Source organism: Petaurus breviceps, unplaced genomic scaffold, assembly GCF_028583685.1.
Source record: "Petaurus breviceps papuanus isolate PSGF00001 unplaced genomic scaffold, PetGlider_PUasm1.0 185, whole genome shotgun sequence".
Lineage (NCBI taxonomy): Eukaryota > Metazoa > Chordata > Mammalia > Diprotodontia > Petauridae > Petaurus > Petaurus breviceps.
In genome coordinates this window covers 3,887,719-3,904,639 of record NW_027185797.1, presented here as the reverse complement: position 1 = coordinate 3,904,639, position 16,921 = coordinate 3,887,719, and the positions used below count along the sequence as shown (strand labels likewise).

Below are 16,921 nucleotides of genomic sequence, written 5' to 3'. Positions count from 1 at the left end.
TCATCTTTTATGCTAGTATTATAATAAATTCTATTTTCGAATAAGAAAAAACTTAAGAAAATAATATAGCTTGGTTTATGAAAAGGGGGGAAAGAATATTTTCTTATGAAAGGGGATTAACACTACATAAATTTTGGAAACCATTAATTTACACCATTCTCAGTATTTATTTCAAAGATCTGTAATTTCATTACCATGGGTACTCTCTCCACTGAAGCTGATTGCAGACCTTCTTTATCTAATTAAATGGTCTTTCACAGTTTCTGTGGTTAAAAAAAATCATAATTTTGAAATCAATCTGCTGAAAAAGATTCTCCAAGTTTAGTAAGCCTAGTAGACCTTGGACAATCTATATTCAATTCACGTCATACCATTGCTAAAGTAACTGGAATAATTATGTAATTTTAAAAATAATAATAATAATAAAATAGGGGGGAAAAGGAATGCCTATTTGGACAGAAAAGTTGTTAATCGGAGAGAAATGACTGGGAAATAAAACTGGTAGTTTTGATTACATACATACAAAAAAGTTTTATTTTTTTTAAACCCCCACTATCTGTAAAATAAAAATAAAATTTTTGAAAGAATATTGGTTACATATATGTTCATTTGTTACATGTATGTTCATGTGTCTTTATATATACCAGATAGTTATAAAGTTATTGTGTGGCTTTAAATTTTAATAACTTTAAATGTACAGGATACAAAATTTAAAGTTTTAGTTTTAATGTAGTGGTTTGATTTTTTTTTCACCTTAGAAATAACCGCCACCACTTGTGACACATTTTTCAAACCGATTTTCCAACTTGTAGAAAACATTTTTCAGTGTCTGCTTAGTCAAGAAATAACAATTAATTAAAGCCGAAGTCTCCAGACTTCCACCTCTGGATTAGACTCCCAGAGGTGTGCCTGATTCAATTCTTTACGGCATCGTTACTCCCGGGCTGGAGGAACCAATCAGCAAACTTTAATCGCCTGCTGCGTGCCAGCTGTGCTAAGCTTCGGGGTACAAAGCCAAAAATGAGAGTGACTGCCCTCCAGGAGCTTCCGTTCTGAAGGAGGAAACTACATGGCCACAGAAACACGGTGGCGGAATATGGCAGATGGCCCCGGGTAGTTGGGAGAAGTTAGGCCATCTTTCCGTGCCCCTGGCACAACATGTAAGCTCCAGTGCCGCACGAGCCGCACGAGCGCCTGGCGACCCCGGAGAATAAAGAGAGACCAAGCCATCCAAGCCGAGTGCCGAATGCTCCTATGTGCATGCGCACGAGGTTTGCGCCTGTCAATCATCCTCAGCTACGAGTCTCCTGGACCTGAAGGGGGCCCGCGCGCGCGCAGCTCGGAGAAAAGTCGCACGCCTGGTTCTGCCACAGGGGCTGAGAGAGACGTCAGTCCCTTCGAGATCATTTCCGCTCACGTGGTGCCCCCGGACCAATGAGGGCGCAGAGACGGCGGGGTCGCGAGCCTCCGTTCTCCATGGCAACGAGCAGCTTCTAAACAGCTTCCCTTAGAGGGCCTCCGCCAGCCCCCCGCCTTGTCGTCTGAGTCTTCGGCTTCTCCCCTCGGCGTGACCGACTCCCGCCCGCCATGGTGAGTGCCGGCCCGCCCGAGCCCGCCGGAGCGGCGGGGACTGCGCCTGGTGAGGGGTCGGGGCCGGGCCGGGGATCTCATCCCGGCCCGGCCCCGGACAGGCCTCCTGGTCCTGGATCCTCCGATCCCGATCTGGGGCGGGCCGGGGCCCTCCATGCGCATCGAGGCCGGCCCCTTCGTTTTCCAAAGGGGGAAACTGAGGCACGGGGAGTGAGGAGTCACCCAGAACTCGTGCCATCCGTCCCTGCTACCCCCCTCCCACTCCCATTCCTGCCTGGAAATGCTGCCCCAGCGCCAGCTCCCCGCCCCCCGCCGTGCCTACACCCCCCCCCCCACAAAGCGCCCGTCATACCGCCACCGTGGCCGGCTGGTGACGGGAAGGTCCGGGGCGCACGGTAGGCGCCCTGTGTGCCAAGCACTTTGCTCTGGGCTGGGAGTAGAAAGAAAAGCCCTCGGGGAACTTACCTTCCACCAGGAAGATGACCGCACATGACTAGGTCCGTACTAGATACAGGGAGAGCGGCTGGAGAGCGCCCCTGCTTCTGGGGAACCAAGAAAAGCCTGGCGTGGAAGTGAAGTGTAAGAAGCCTGGAGAGGTAGAAGGGGGTGCCAGCGGCTGCAGAGGTCTACATTCGGTCCAGGAGGTGATCAGAAACTCCTGGAGTTCACTGAGTGCGTGTAAGACCTGAACTTTAGGAAGATGCCTTGGTAGGATGGATTGGAGTGGGAGGAGACTCAGGGAAAGTGGAAAATGAAGGGAAATTGGAGTGATCCAGGTAAGGAGTAATGAGAGCCCGAGCTAGGGCCGAGGCTGTGCCAGCAGAGAGAAGGGGAGCTGTCCAGGAGAGGCTGGGGGAAAGAAAGGACAAGATCTGGTAAGTAGGTGGGAGGATGTTGTTCAGGATGCTGGGGGATAGGGAGGAATATAACTAAGAAAAGGCAGGCCACAAACATCCAGAGGGGAGAATGGTTCAAGCAGATAAGGGTCAACTGTGCCAAGTGCTGTAGAAGGTCAAGAAGAATGAGGGTTGAGAAGAGCCATTCAGCCTCAGCGATTAAGAGATCACTCACTGGTCACTTTGAAGAGTTTCAGTTTATTAATGAGGCTGGACATTACATTGCAAAGGGCTGGGAAGTGCTGTCTGTGCTCTTGCCTCAACTTCCTCTCTCATTTCCTCAACCTCTTCCAGTTCGGCTTCTGGCTACTTCTTCTCTGTCTCCTTTGTTCCCTCACCTTCTGTATCCTGCTCGCCATGTGTGGGCAAACTCCAGGGCCCTGTTCTGAGCCCTCTTTTTTCTCACTAATCTCATCAGTACTCGTGGTTTCCAAATATTCTCTCTGCAGATGAATCCCAAATCTATACACGATATTCAGCCCTTGTCCCTATCCTGAGCTTCAGTCCCTCATCACCAACTACTTAATAGAAATTTCCAAAAAAAAAAGAAATTTCCAGCTGAATATACTATATCTTAAACTCAGCATGCGCAAAAGTAACTCAGTATCTTTCCCTTTAAAGCAAGGTTTCTTTATTTTTGGCAGTCTGGGGAAGCCTCTTTACCCCTGTTTAGAATGCTTTTAGAAGTCTAAAATATATGAGACTACAAAGGAAAGCAATTATGTTAAAATACAGTTATCAAAATATTTTTTAAAACCAAGTTCATGGACTTAATCTTCATGTTTCTATCCAACCATCCCCTCTTCATGATTTTCCTGTTTCTGTTGAGAGTTCATACCACCATCTTTCTGATGATCATCCAGGTTCATAACCTAGTGATAAGTCATAACTTTGCCTCTTTTTTATTTTTCATTATTTATTTTATTTTTAAATTCTGAACTTTACAGATATTAAATAAAATAGGTGTTTTCATGTACAGAGTAGAACAAAAAAGACTACTGAACAACTTTCAAAGTTATTTTACTTGTCTATGATTCATTCTGGTCTTCCTTCTGTTCTTTTCCTTACTTAAGAAAAGATTGTATGCATCTTTTTCCTTTTCCTTCCTTCCTTCCTTCCTTGCTAACTTCCTTCCTTTCATCCTTTCCTTTTCTCTTCCTTCGTTCCCTCCTCCTCTTCCTCCTTCTCTTTCTCCTGCTCTATCCCTAGATTACCTTTCTCTCTCAGACCACTTCCCATTAAAAAGAAAAACAAAAAGGAGACCCTTGGAGCAAACTTGCATTGTCAAACAAAACAAAATTCCAAAATGGCTGTGCACAAAGATGTATATCTTATTCTGCATCTTGGGTCTGTCACTTCTTTGTCAGGGGTGGATAGCCTGCTTTACCATCAGTTCTCTGGAATTTTGGTTAGTTATTGCATAGATCATTTTGGGCTTTTAGGAGGCACAATGGATAGAGTGCTGGCCCTGGAGTCAGGAGTACCTAGTTCAAATCTTGCTTCAGACACTTACTAGCAGGGTGACCTCTGGGCAAGTCACTTAACTATCTCAGTTTCTCATATGTATGAGTATATATATGTGTGTGTGTGTGTGTGTGTGTGTGTGTGTGTATATATATATATATGAGCTGGTGAAAGAAATGGCAGACCACTCCAGTACCTTTGCCAAGAAAACCTCAAACAGGGTCCAGAAGAGTCAGAGATGAGTGAAAAATTACCAAACAACCACATTGCATAGATCAGAATTCTTAACTCTTTTTGACATTGTTTTCCTTTACAATGTAGTTATTGTGTAAATAGTTGTCCTGCTTATTCTCCTACTCCATATGTGCATCAATTCATCTAAATCTTCTGAGGCTTCTCTGAAACCATCCATTTTATCATTTCTTATAGCACAGTGATAATTCTATTACATTCATATAGCACAATTTGTTTAATCATTCCTCAAATGATGCTTCTTTGCTAGTAAAAAAAAAAGAGCACTATAATTTTTTTTTAACATATGGATCCTTTCAGTGTTTCTTTTATCTTTGGGGTTATAGCCTACTAGAGTAGTATTGATGAGTTGAGGAGTATTTATAGTTTAGTGACTTTTAGAGCATAATTCCACAATGACCTCTTGACTCTTCAGTCTCTTACCTTTCTCATGTCCAATTAGTTGGTTCTTCTTGTTGGTTCTACTTCCACAGTATCTCTCTAATCTGTCCCCTTCTTTATAATCTTTCCTAACCATAGTCCAAATCCTTATTGCTTTCACCAAGACAAAACCAGAATCATTTATGCCATTGAAGACCCTCTGTTATATAGGGTGTGGGATGGGAAACATGTACACAGAAAAACACTTATTCTGTTCTCTAAAGTCAGTGTCCTTGCATAATACCAACCTGCATAGAACACTATAGACAGGGGTGGCCAGGTAGCACAGCGAGTAAGAGCACTGGCTCCAGTGTTGAGAAGACCTGGAGATCGAATCCCGGGCTCAGACACTTAGCACCCACCCAGAAACACCTGGCCGTGTAACCTTGAGCAAGTTACTTAACCCCAATTGCTTAGGGGCGGCCAGGTGGCTCAGCGAGTAAGAGCACTGGCTCCAGTGTCGGGATGACCTGGATCAGATCCGGGCTCAGGTGCTGGGCACCACACCCAGAAATAATAACTGTCCGTGTAACCTTGAGCAAGTTACTTAACCCCAATTGCTTAAAAAAAAAAAAAACACCAGAGACATCTGCTGCCTCAGCGTCAAATGCTTTACGAAGTCACCTGTATAACAGAGCTAGGTGCCTTGTCACTGGAGGGTATGCCCAAAGTGTAAACCCATGCCTCTATAGAAATAAGTGAAAAGCATTTATTAAACCTTAGGATGTGCTGTGCCATGCAGGATGCTTATCTTGGAGATATGAATAGAAAGCAAAGAGTCCCTGCCGTCAAGCAGCCCACTTTCTGATAGATAGAAACAACATTTAAGGAGCAGTTTGATCCAGGAAGTTACAGACATAGGGAGCAGAGCCCTAGGGCAGAGGATTATCGGATCCATTCCAGAAGCTGTGCTAGTATTAATTTGATTACTGTGCCTAGAGGTTGCAAAGTATGGAATGGTGGGAAAACACATGCAAGGTGTTGGCAAAGAATTGGGGGAGGGGGAGAGGCAGGATATACAGCATGGTCTAGTCTGTGTGAGTTTTTACTCACTTATCAATTAAAAATACTCAGTCCCAAGGAGAGGGCTCCCAAAAGCTAGGGCTCCCTTACTGATACTATTATAATGCTCCAAATTTGGAGCCACTTCAATAATACCTACTTTTTAAAACTAAAATTTGTCTATTTGTATACATTAAAGTAACATACTTTCAATCAGTCAACAAGCATTTGTGTACCTTCTAGGTGTCAGACGTTGTGCCAGACACTGGTGATACAAAATCGAGACATGTTTACAGATAAATTTGTACAAAATAACCGTGCTGATTTTGGTGGGGATTAGGGGATATTATTAACCGAAGGTCTTAGCAAAGACTTCTGGAAGGAAGTTGTTATTGAACTCTGTGAGCTCTGAAGGGAACTGGGGGTTCCAAGAAATGAAGATCAGGAAAGAGAACATTTCAGACATTGGCAGACAGACTATACAAAGACACAGAGAGAAATAAGACATGTGTATGGGAACAGGGGGCAGCCCACTTCGACTGTGTGTAGGAGGGTGATGTGATCAACTTGGAAAGATAGGGAGAGGCCAGTGGTGAAGGACTTAAATGCCAAATAGCTTGGGGGGCTTTGCATCTAGTTTACCCAGAAAGCAGTAGGCATTGTGAAGCTTCTGTACAACACCTGAAAAGTAGTGGTACTAAGGGGGTGGCTAGGTGGCACAGTGAATAGAGCACTGGCCCTGGAGTCAGGAGGACCTGAATTCAAATGTGGCCACAGACACTTAACACAAAAACTAGCCATGAGACCTTGGGCAAGTCACTTAACCCCAATTGCCCTCCAAAAAGCAAAAAAAAAAAATAGTGGTATTAAAAAGATGACTGTTTCAGAGAGGAATTGGGGCATCATTATTTTGTTTATATATTTTATAAATACTGAGCTTTCTTTGCATATTTGTCATAAAATCTGATTATAAGGTCTACTTTTTCAAAAGGCTTTTATTTTTTCTGTATTTATCCTACACCTTATTTAGGTTTTTGTGTCTGTTTACATTAAGTAATAAGCTTCCAGATCCTGTGTTATCCTGATTTTGTTTCCACAATATTCAAATTGTTTCTTCCTGGCTGCTTGTAATATTCTCTCCTTAATCTGGGAATTCTGGAACCTGGCTATAATATTCCTAGGAGTTTTCTTTTTGGGATCTTTTTCAGGAGGTGATCGGTGGATTCTTTCAACCTCTATTTTGCCCTCTGGTTCTAAAACGTCAGGGCAGTTCTCCTTGAGAATTTCTTGGAGGATGATTTCTAGGTTCTTTATTTGATCATGGCTTTCAGGTAGTCCAATAGTTTTTAAATTATCTCTCCTGGATCTATTTTCCAGGTCAGTGGTTTTTCCCGTGAGATATTTCACATTGCCTTCTATTCTTTCCTTTGTTTGGATCTGTTTAACAGCATCTTGAATTCTTATAAAGTCACTAGCTTCCATTTGCTCCAATCTAATTCTGAAGCAATGATTCTCCTCAGTGAGCTTTTGAGATTCTTTTCCCATCTGGCAAATTTGGCTTTTTAAGGCATTCTTCTCCTCATTGCCTTTTTGAGCCTCTTTTGCCATTTGAGTTAGTCTGTTTTTTAAGGTATGATTTTCCTCAGTCAGGCTGTTGACTCTTATTTCGTAATTTTCTTGCATCATTCTCATTTCTCTTGCCAATTTTTCCTCCACTTCTCTTATCTGCTTCTTAAGGTCTTCTATGGCCTGTAACCAGCTCATATTTTTCTTGGAAGCTTTTGGTGCAGGAGTTCTGACTTTACTATCTTCCTCCTTTTCCATACTTTGATCCTTTTTTTCACCAAAATAGGAGTATAAAGTTGGGGTATCCTGTTTATTTTGCTTCCTTTGCCTGCTCATGTTGCCACTCAGTCACTTGACCCCTGGGCTTTTTGCCACAGTAGGATTCTGCCACCAGACAGGGGAGCTTTGTCCCAAACACTGGAGTTTTCTCAGCTGCCAAAGGTATCAGTTGGGTGCCCTCTCTGAAGCCTCCACACACTCTGGCAAGCTGGTCACACACCCCAGGACCTCCACCCTAGACTGCAATCCAGATCCAAGCAGGTTAAAGCAAAAGCAATTACCCCTCAGACTGGTCGCTTGGTCCCCCTACACTCTGCGGGCCAGGAGCTGAAGCTGCCACTTGGGGTCAGCTGCACTTCGTGGCTCCTCCACGGCTTCTCACCTGGGGGGAAGAGGCCGACGCACTCCCAACTACTGGTCCCAAAGTCCACACTGCACTAACCTGTCACTGTGTCCTTAGTATCTATGTGTTGATAATTCTGGAAACTGCTATTGCTGCTGGTGATCTGAAGTCCTTCCAGCCGGTGGTTGGTCAGGCCGCCCTGGGGCTAAAACCTCTGGCTTCCGTGGGCCTGGGCTTGGCTCCCAGAGCATTGTGCTGGACGATTCCTGCCAGCCTTCCAGGCTGTTCTCAGTGGGAGGTTAGCTTCTCTGTGTCATTTTGTGGGTTCTGTAGCTCTAAAGTTTGTTCAGAGTCTCCTTTTACATGAATTGGAAGAGGTAGGAGCCAGAGCTAAGCAGAGGTCCTGTTTCTACTCCCATCTTTTGGAATTTTCTAGAGCTTTTCATGACTTAGTATGGGATTAGTTTTGATCTGAACTCTAAGTGCTCTTAAAAAGAATGTGCATTCTCTGCTTCTCCCATTCTCAAAGAGTTTATGCTCAGCCAGTTTGGGGTCAGGGGGGACAGACAGGTACAAAGGTAAGTAAAAACAAAATATTAGACAAAAAGGTTTCTAAGGAGATCACATGGGGTCCAATGAGAAGGAAGGAGTTCAGAGGGCACATTACAAAATAAGGAAGAGTGAGAGAAGGGAGCCAGAGGGATGGAGACAACTTGGATGAATGTGAGAGAGCCGGGAGTGGTGTGGGAAGGGAGGGAAAGAAGCTGTGGTCTAGTCAGCCTGTACCTCAGAAGCACAGCTGTACTGAGTGGATTGTCACAACCTTCACTATAGCTAGGGTCCTGTTGGATTCCCAATCCCTAAGAGAGAAGGGAGGAGGGAGATGAGGGGACGGGATTGTACATCCATGGCCGAGCAATGTCTAGTTCTGATGATCCAGGTGGTTGGAGAGAGTGGGCTGATGCATGTTGGAAATACTCACTCTTAGCCAGATCAGCTCAGCTCAGCTCTCTAGATATAAATTATCATCCTTAGGGTATAGAGGGAATGGGGCAGGAAGAAGGTCACAGGTGTTCTAACCATATGGCTTTTATTTCCTGCTTGTTGAGTAAGCAGTTGGAATATATGAAGCCTTTATTGTTAGTCTACATTGGCCATATTTTATAATGTCCATTTCTGATATTGCTGTTAACCTTTTGTGAATTTCACTGCCAAAGCTTTGGTACAAGCAGGTACAATATTGTTAAGTATTTCTTTATCAGTGTATCACCATTATATTATACTCTTGTTTCTCTTTTTCATGTTCTATACTTCAAATTCCATTTTTCTGGTATCATTATTTCCCCTCCTGCTTGTTAAACTAGGTGTTGCATGATCTATTTCAGAGCATCCTCTTCATCTTAATCTATAAAAACAGCTAACTTCATAGAGCACTTTAAGATTTACAAACTGCTTTCCATGTATCTTCTCATGAGGATCTTACAACCATCCTATGAGGTTGATTCTACAGGTATTATTATCCACTCCACAGATGGGGACATTGAGAAGCAGACAAGTTAAGTGACTTGCCCATGATTACCCAACTTATAAACAGGAAGGTGGAATTCCAACCCACATTTCTCTGAATTTGAAGTACTCTTTCCAGTGTGTCATTCTTGTACCATACTGTTTTTTTAAAAAAAATTTTGAGCACCGGCCCCAGAGTCAGGAGGACCTGAGTTCGGTTCCGGCCTCAGGCACTTAACACACACACACACACACACACACACACACAACTAGCTGTGTGACCTTGGGCAAGTTACTTAGCCCCAATTGCCCTCCAAAAAAAGGCAAAAAAAAATTTCTTTTTGCATTGAGTTTCCTATAAAGCAGTTCTGCAATGGAAATCTATAAGCCAGGTGTATTATCAGAATCTTATACTTAATAGAATGTATAATCAATTTCAGAAGTAATAAACAGCTTTACTTTTCTCTTTTTCAGGCGGAATTAGGTCTAAATGATCACCATCAGAATGAAATTATCAATTACATGCGTTTTGCCCGTTCAAAAAGAGGTTTGAAACTCAAGACTGTAGATTCCTGCTTCCAGGATGTCAAGGAGAGCAGGTACCAGAAGATGATAAGCAAATAATTTTAAACCCAAGAAGAGCCTGAGACCTTTATATTGGCCAATAGGAGGATATTGCTTCTAGCACCATATTGCAGTGTTTCTGGGAATGTTATTAGGGAGAGCCTCAATTGTTTAGAGCACTATGCTAGGTAATAATAGTCAAGAGTCGATGTGTTAGTGAGATAGAGGAAACCACAAAATCAATATAGATATTTATGTAGCAAGAGATGAGAATTGTTATTATGGCCGGACAAATGCATGGGGAGTCTTAACGCCCATGACAAGTTAGTATTTGACCTGGAAGGTTAATGAGAGCCAGTGAAAATATATATGGGGATAAAGAATAGAGTAAAATGTAACTATCATTAACACCTATTTATCCAGAGATCAAATTTCTGAAAATCTTAGCACTCTGTGGGTTTGGGTCCCCACTTTGGGTATCACACTATGGTGATCAACAGCTGTCACAAAATGCAAATATTTTGTTCCATAAAAGAATCCCTCAGTCAAAATCTTGTTGATTCTCTCTCTCTTTTTTTTTTTTGCCTTTTGGAGGGCATTTGGGGTTAAGTAACTTGCCCAAGGTTACACGCCTAGTTTTTTTGTGTGGGTGTTAAATGTCTGAGGCGCTTTACTCACTGTGCCACCTAGCTGCCCCTTGATTCTCTCCTTTTTTAAACTGTATTAATACTTTTTTTAAACCACAGTTATTTCCTAATAATCACCCTCACAGTAGCTCCTTTATAAAAACAAAACAAAATCAGGAAAAAACTATCAGATTAACTCTTATTTAACACACAGTTTTAACAACTTAGAAGTTCTTATTTTTTGTCACACAATGTATTAAAGCAAGAAATTATATGGTAGATGTAGGGTGAAGGGACACTGCTAGAGGCAAGCACCATGACAGCCTGCAATGGGAAATTTGTTGGGTTGTTTTTCAGTCATGTCTGACTTTTCATGACCCCATTTGGGATTTTCTTGGCAAAAATACTAGAGTGGTTTGCTTTTTTTTTTTCCCTCCAGCCCATTTTACAGATGAGAAAATGAGGCAAATAGGGTAAAGTGATTTGCCCAGGATCACACAGCTAGTAAGCAATGGGAAAACTAAGAAGGGAGCACAGAATTAGCAAGGTAGCAATCTGTTGTCCCAAGTAAGACAAAGCAGCCCTTCACAGCCCTGAATTAACCAATCAACCACCCACCTCTGTGATTGGCCTGTGATTTCACTAGCATAGAGAAGTCCTTGGTGAGGAAATTCTCTCCACCAATGCAGGGTCAGCACCTCCTCTTCCCTTGTGCATAATTGGAATGATTTTTTTGTCTTTGTGTGCCTACAGCCACAGCATAGTATGAGAACTGATGGTCTTCATGACCTGAAGTACTCAAGAAAGCATTAAAGTGTTCTCGACATGCTCTCTTTCCTGTGGCAGATGTTTTAGAGAGATTTCTATCAAGAGTAGTTAAGATTAAAATGGTAAGGCCCTTAAAGGGATGACTGTCATTTAGGAAATTCGTGTAAGGGAAACATCTTGGATAAGCAAATCATTCGATGTAGTCAAGGTCAAGGTGGTGGCTGAATTTGATGGATAACCCAGGTTATAACAGTGTGGCAATACCCTAACACAACTTAGATTTTGCTAAATAACCTTTTTAAAAATCAGTTTAGTGGCAAGGTAATGGGAGTCCATAAACCCCGAAAAAGCTAGGAGAGTGATTGCTGTTAAAGGGCCAAAAACAGTTCACATTTACAGACCACTTTGGTGAATGAGAGGGGTAAGGGAATCCACTCTAACTAGTGAAAAGAGAGCCTGAAGGAAGAGGAAGGACATGACTTTAGGGATTTTTTTCCCACCTGTCTGGTTTCTGTTTTTTGAAGGGTGTTGCTCAGAGGTTTTCTAGATCTCCCCCAGGCCCTTAGCTCTTTTCCAAGACTGCTGGGCATTTCGGGAGAACTGAGCGAGAGAACAGATTTTGATCCACCCAAGAGGGCCCTTTTGTCTGAAGGAGAGGGGAGAGTTGGGGTTTTAACTGGCTGTATTGTGTTACTAGACTTCAGAATGGGTTCCTTTTCTATGTTGGGACCTTTAAACTGCTAAGAAGAAAGTTCAACTTTTTTTTTTACATATATGCATCACAAAACTTAAGTAGGTTTATACTCTCCTTTATTTATTTGAAAGAGAAACAGCAAAAAAGAATTTCTGAGGCTGTGTTAAAATACACAAAAATAAGACTCAGTTGAGAGAAAATTGAACTTTTTTTCAACTAAAGAAAAAAAGGGATGGCTTTTAAAATATGCAGAAATACAGTGAATATTAAATATATACATGAATCACTCTAATCACTGATGGTATAGACTAATCTATCTTCAACTTTCTTTGGTGTTTTACCAAGTGGAAGGAGCCCAGCCCTGGGAGCCTAGAAGGTTGGATTCAAGGCCCAGCCAGGAACCTTAGCAGGCTCTAGACTGTGGACAAGTAGAGAATAGAGACTCATTTGTGCCTTTTTTTGTGTTCCCAGTACTTAGCACAGGGCCTGATACAGGAGGTGATTAATAAATGCTGAATGACTGCATTGATAATACTTGCACTACTGGGGCCACTAGGTGGCACAGTGAATAGAGCACCAGCCCTGGAGTTAGGAGGACCTGAGTTCAAATGTGGCCTCAGACACTTGACACACTATACTAGCTGTGTGACCTTGGGCAAGTCACTTAGCCCCAACTGTCCTGCCTCTCCCCCTCCAAAAAAAACCAAACTATTAAAAAAATAATTGCACTTCCCTTCTCTCAGTGATTTTTGGGAGGAAATTTCAAGGTGCTGCTGAAGTATGAATTGTTATTATTTAGAAAATTGTTTATAAGGTGTTTAAATTTATAGTCTACTCTTTTTGAAAAAAGGTATTTATTAAGCACTTTTCCATATGCCAAGTACTGTACTAAGTGACATGAGGTGAAGACTTGTTTTCATTTCAATTTTGTTGATGATTTTGATGACTTGAAAAGTAGTCTTTTATCTTTTTCTGTTCTTTTTTAAATTTAGGCTGGTAGATGAGACCTTCACCATGGATGAAGTAACAGAAGTCCTGAATGAGTTACAGACTGTGGTTCATAGTGAAGTAGAGTCCGAGCTCATCAACACTTCCTGTACCAACGTGCTGCTTCTTCGGCAGCTGTTTTCACAGGCAGAGAAGTGGTACCTTAAGCTGCAGACAGACATCTCGGAGCTGGAGAATCGGTAACGTCATTTACACCCTCACTTACAAACATGGTGAGCTGTCTGGTGTTTCCCTAAGAAGGGCGTCTTATTGCTGATCCGATTTTCTTTTAGTGTGTGAAGAAACCAGGGCAGGGGGCAAAATATTGACATAGGTACTAGATTATGCTCTCTTTAATTGTAAGAATCAGTGTGATCTGTGCTTTGTACAAAAATCATATCAGAGATAAAGGTCATTAAATATTTGAAAACTTTTTCTAAAGATAACGTCTTTAGAAAGATGTAAAAGATGAGATCTGTTTTAAAGGGTCTTTTTTCTAATGAGTAGCATTAGGAAACAATCGATTTGTGTACACTTAAAAACTAAAGTGACATGTAAGTAGTTTTTGATCATCTGAAAATTCCTAGTAGACACATTAGTGCAGTTACATGGAATTGTCAGTCTTCTTGGTCTCTTTGAATGATACTAGTGATCTTGTTGGGATCTCAGGTAAATTAAATGCTTTGACTAAATCTAATCATTATATAGCATTAAGTATAAAGAATTGCCTTTAATCTATTTAATGTTGAGAGATATGGGATAGGGACTGAGACAGTAACTTTAGAATGATTGGGAACACCTGTAAATAACTTGACTGATATGGCAGAGATGGGGGGGGGGGAGAGAGAGAGAGAGACAGAGACAGAGACAGAGAGAGGGAGAGGGAGGGAGATGGAGGGAGGGAGAGGTATCTACCTCAACTCAAAACTTATTATTCACAAAATATATTATCTGGGCACAAATAATCTAGAGTTAACTGTAGTAATTCTGCATTAATGTTACATGGATTGCTGATAAATTATTAAATCTTCCCAATCTTGCAGGATTTATTTAGCAACTAAGTAGCACAGTGAATAGAGTACTGGTCAGAAAGACCTGAGTTGAAATCTGGCCTTACTAGCTGTGTGACCCTGGGCAAGTCACTTAACCTCTGTTTCCTCAGTGTTCTGTGGGATTTGAGTGAACCACACTGACCCCATCTTGTGACTCAGTTCTGGAGCTAGCTCAGTTCCCTTTCTATTCAATTATAGACCTAGTCCAATTTCTGTCTTGTGAGAAAACTTTTATTCAGTTGTGGGAATTGGGAGGAAACTTCACTGCATTGTTTGAACCTAGCCCTGAATGGTTGGGAAGCTGGACCATCTCTCTCTGCTGCTTAGAGACCTTTCACCAAGGACTGTGGTTATTCCAACCAGAAATCCAATCAGATCCTCACTGAAGCAAGGAGTTTTCTCACAATTGTACATCTCAAGCAACCCACATGTCTTATCTGACAGCTGTCCCCAAACTGATCAGTTATTGTTTCCATGTTCCTTTGATTGAATACAGATCCTTGAGGGGAATGGGACAACCTCTTTTTTCTGATTTCAGAAAATTATACCTCTTCACTCTTCCCCCTCCTCAACTCAGAAAGCCCCCAGTCTTTCCTCCAATTGGAAATCAGATTACCTATTCTTATATCCTGATTAATTGTTTTAATTAATTTATCTTAATTGTTGTTAATACATAAAAGTCTGTTTCACTCTGTATTCAGGGTCTTTAGACTGACTGGAGAGTCCATCGACCTGTTTATTATGCTTGTTTTGCTAATAAGTCATATTGCTTGAATTGTTTCCTCAGTTACTATTAATTATCTGCCACATTCCTCATCAGTAAGATAGGGATGATAATAGTGAAAGCAGCTAGGTGGCTCAGTGGATAGAGCTTTGGGCCTGGAGTCAGGAAGACCAGAATTCAAATCTGGCCTCAGATATGTACTGCCCTGTGACCCTGGGCAAGTCACTTCACCCTACTTGCCTCAGTTTCCCTCATCTGTAAAATGAGTTGGAGAAGGAAATGACAAACCACTCTTTGCCAAGAAAACCCCAAAATGCAGTCAGGACGAGTTAGACACAATTGAACAGCAACAACAACAAAATGGCACCTCCCTCCCTCCCAGGGTGGTTGTGAGGGCCAGCCTAGATAACATCCAGAAAGCACCGTACCAATGCTACCTAGAGGTCTGGTCTTGACTCCAGGAAGACCTGGGTTTGGCTCCCACTTTTGGCACGTACAGATCATGTGAGCCTTGGGTGAGGTCACATATCCTCAGTGCCGAGACTATAGGTTAGGGAGACAGAGACCTACCTGTATGGATAGAGGGAGTTTCCTCCCCTGGGACTTCCCTGTAGGAATGAAGCCCAAGGCCCTGCTCCTCACTCCTCTCTCTGTTTACATAAAATCACAAAACCATGGCACATGAAGAAGTCTCTGTGGCAGCATTTTGTTCGTCCTGCTCTGCTCCGGGCATAAGGGAGGGACACAAGGAGGTGGGCAGACTCGAGCAGGCCCCAGGCCACTCCGTATGTCACTGTGTGATAGTGAGGCTGTGGCCTCAGCCACTCTCTTCATATCGGTTTTGTTATTGTAAATAGAGACTTTGAAGGAATTGTATCTATGCTCTTGTGTAGTATGGGATTTATATGTTTCTTAAGCATTTTTGTTTGTTTCTTTCAGAGAATTATTAGAACAAGTCGCAGAATTTGAAAAAGCAGAATTTACCACTTCAAGCAAAAAGGTAAAGTCTGATTATTCAGAACCCCAATATTAGTACTTGGTCCTCCCCTTCTCCCCATCCCCCAGTCCTAGCTTCTCTTCTTCCCTGTCCTGTTTCTGCCTCTAACCCTTAGGTAATCTGTGAGCATGTTCAAGTGTGATAATTATAAACTTCATATTTTGATATGTGATTGTTTGATTATAGCGGGACACATTTATAATAATAGAACTCTAATATGGAAGCACTGAAGCTAAATGGTTCCAATAGCTATAGAATCATAGAGGCATTGGTAGCTCTGTGTCAGACAGACAAGTCTTCCAGCTCGGTGATTGCATGAACTCTTACCTACTTGTAGTGGCCTTGGAGTTAACATTTGGTGGTCCTCTTAAAGATTCCCCCCCCACCCAAGCATTGATCAGGGACCCTGAGAACTTTTCCACCCCAGATGATTAGGAATATTAGGGGTCTGATTAGGGTTATCCTCTCCTGCATCTGGCGCCAATAACCTGTTCTCAACCAAGCCCATTCTTTGGGTGTACAATCGTGCCCCCTGAATCTTAGCTTCAAGTGACACATCTCCCTCCCACTCCTGCTGAGTGAGTTCTTGCACCTCCGGTTCATTTCCAAGGATGGGAATAAGCCTCTGTTTATATGCCATAGTGTGTGTGTGCGTGTGCGTGTGTGTGTGTGTATACATGTACATAGGTTGCTTGCTGGTGGCATTACATAACAAAGAAGCTCATGATTACATCATTTCCCTGAGTGTACCAATTTTCTAGTAAATCTCACACTCAGGTATCTGCTTTAACCGAAGCCTTGAGAGGCCAAATGAAGCATCAAGTCCCCACTGCTACAATGAACCCTGACACCTAAGCTAAAAAGCTGGAGAAAAGCTCAAAAACTGCCTTTTGAATCTTTTATATAAAGTAAGAAAGCTTTAGAAGTCACTATGGAAAAACATACATGTCTGAAGTCAGCTGAATGGGGAGAGAAGCCTGCCGTCTGCTCTGGCAAGTGCTCCCTCAGCCGCTGGCCCTCCATTTGCCAAGGAGCTTGTTCTTTTTTCTCTCAGCCTTGTTCAGTTGGCAAGAGATCAGAGTGACATGATGGAAAGACCACAGATCTTTGGAGTGAATCCTGCCTCCAGTGTGTCCCTGTGGGAGATAAGATAATAATGTGGCAGTACCACTTCGAAAGTGTTGTAAGGAA

General features: G+C 42.3%; 1 protein-coding gene across 2 annotated transcripts in view; it reads left to right on the top strand.

Moving 5' to 3' along the window:
• Nucleotides 1-1,408: 1,408 nt before the first annotated feature.
• Nucleotides 1,409-16,921, top strand: part of LZTFL1 (leucine zipper transcription factor like 1) — a 30,270-nt gene continuing 14,757 nt past the window's right edge. Inside the window, exons 1-4 of one of the 2 annotated variants that reach the window (XM_069088350.1) lie at nt 1,411-1,590; nt 9,793-9,917; nt 12,963-13,157; nt 15,673-15,733. In XM_069088350.1, the coding sequence (XP_068944451.1) occupies nt 1,588-1,590; nt 9,793-9,917; nt 12,963-13,157; nt 15,673-15,733 (384 nt within the window). In that variant the 5' untranslated portion in view covers nt 1,411-1,587. Of the gene's footprint in view, nt 1,591-9,792; nt 9,918-12,962; nt 13,158-15,672; nt 15,734-16,921 lie in introns of both variants that reach the window. The other variant, XM_069088351.1, reaches the window with a different exon arrangement.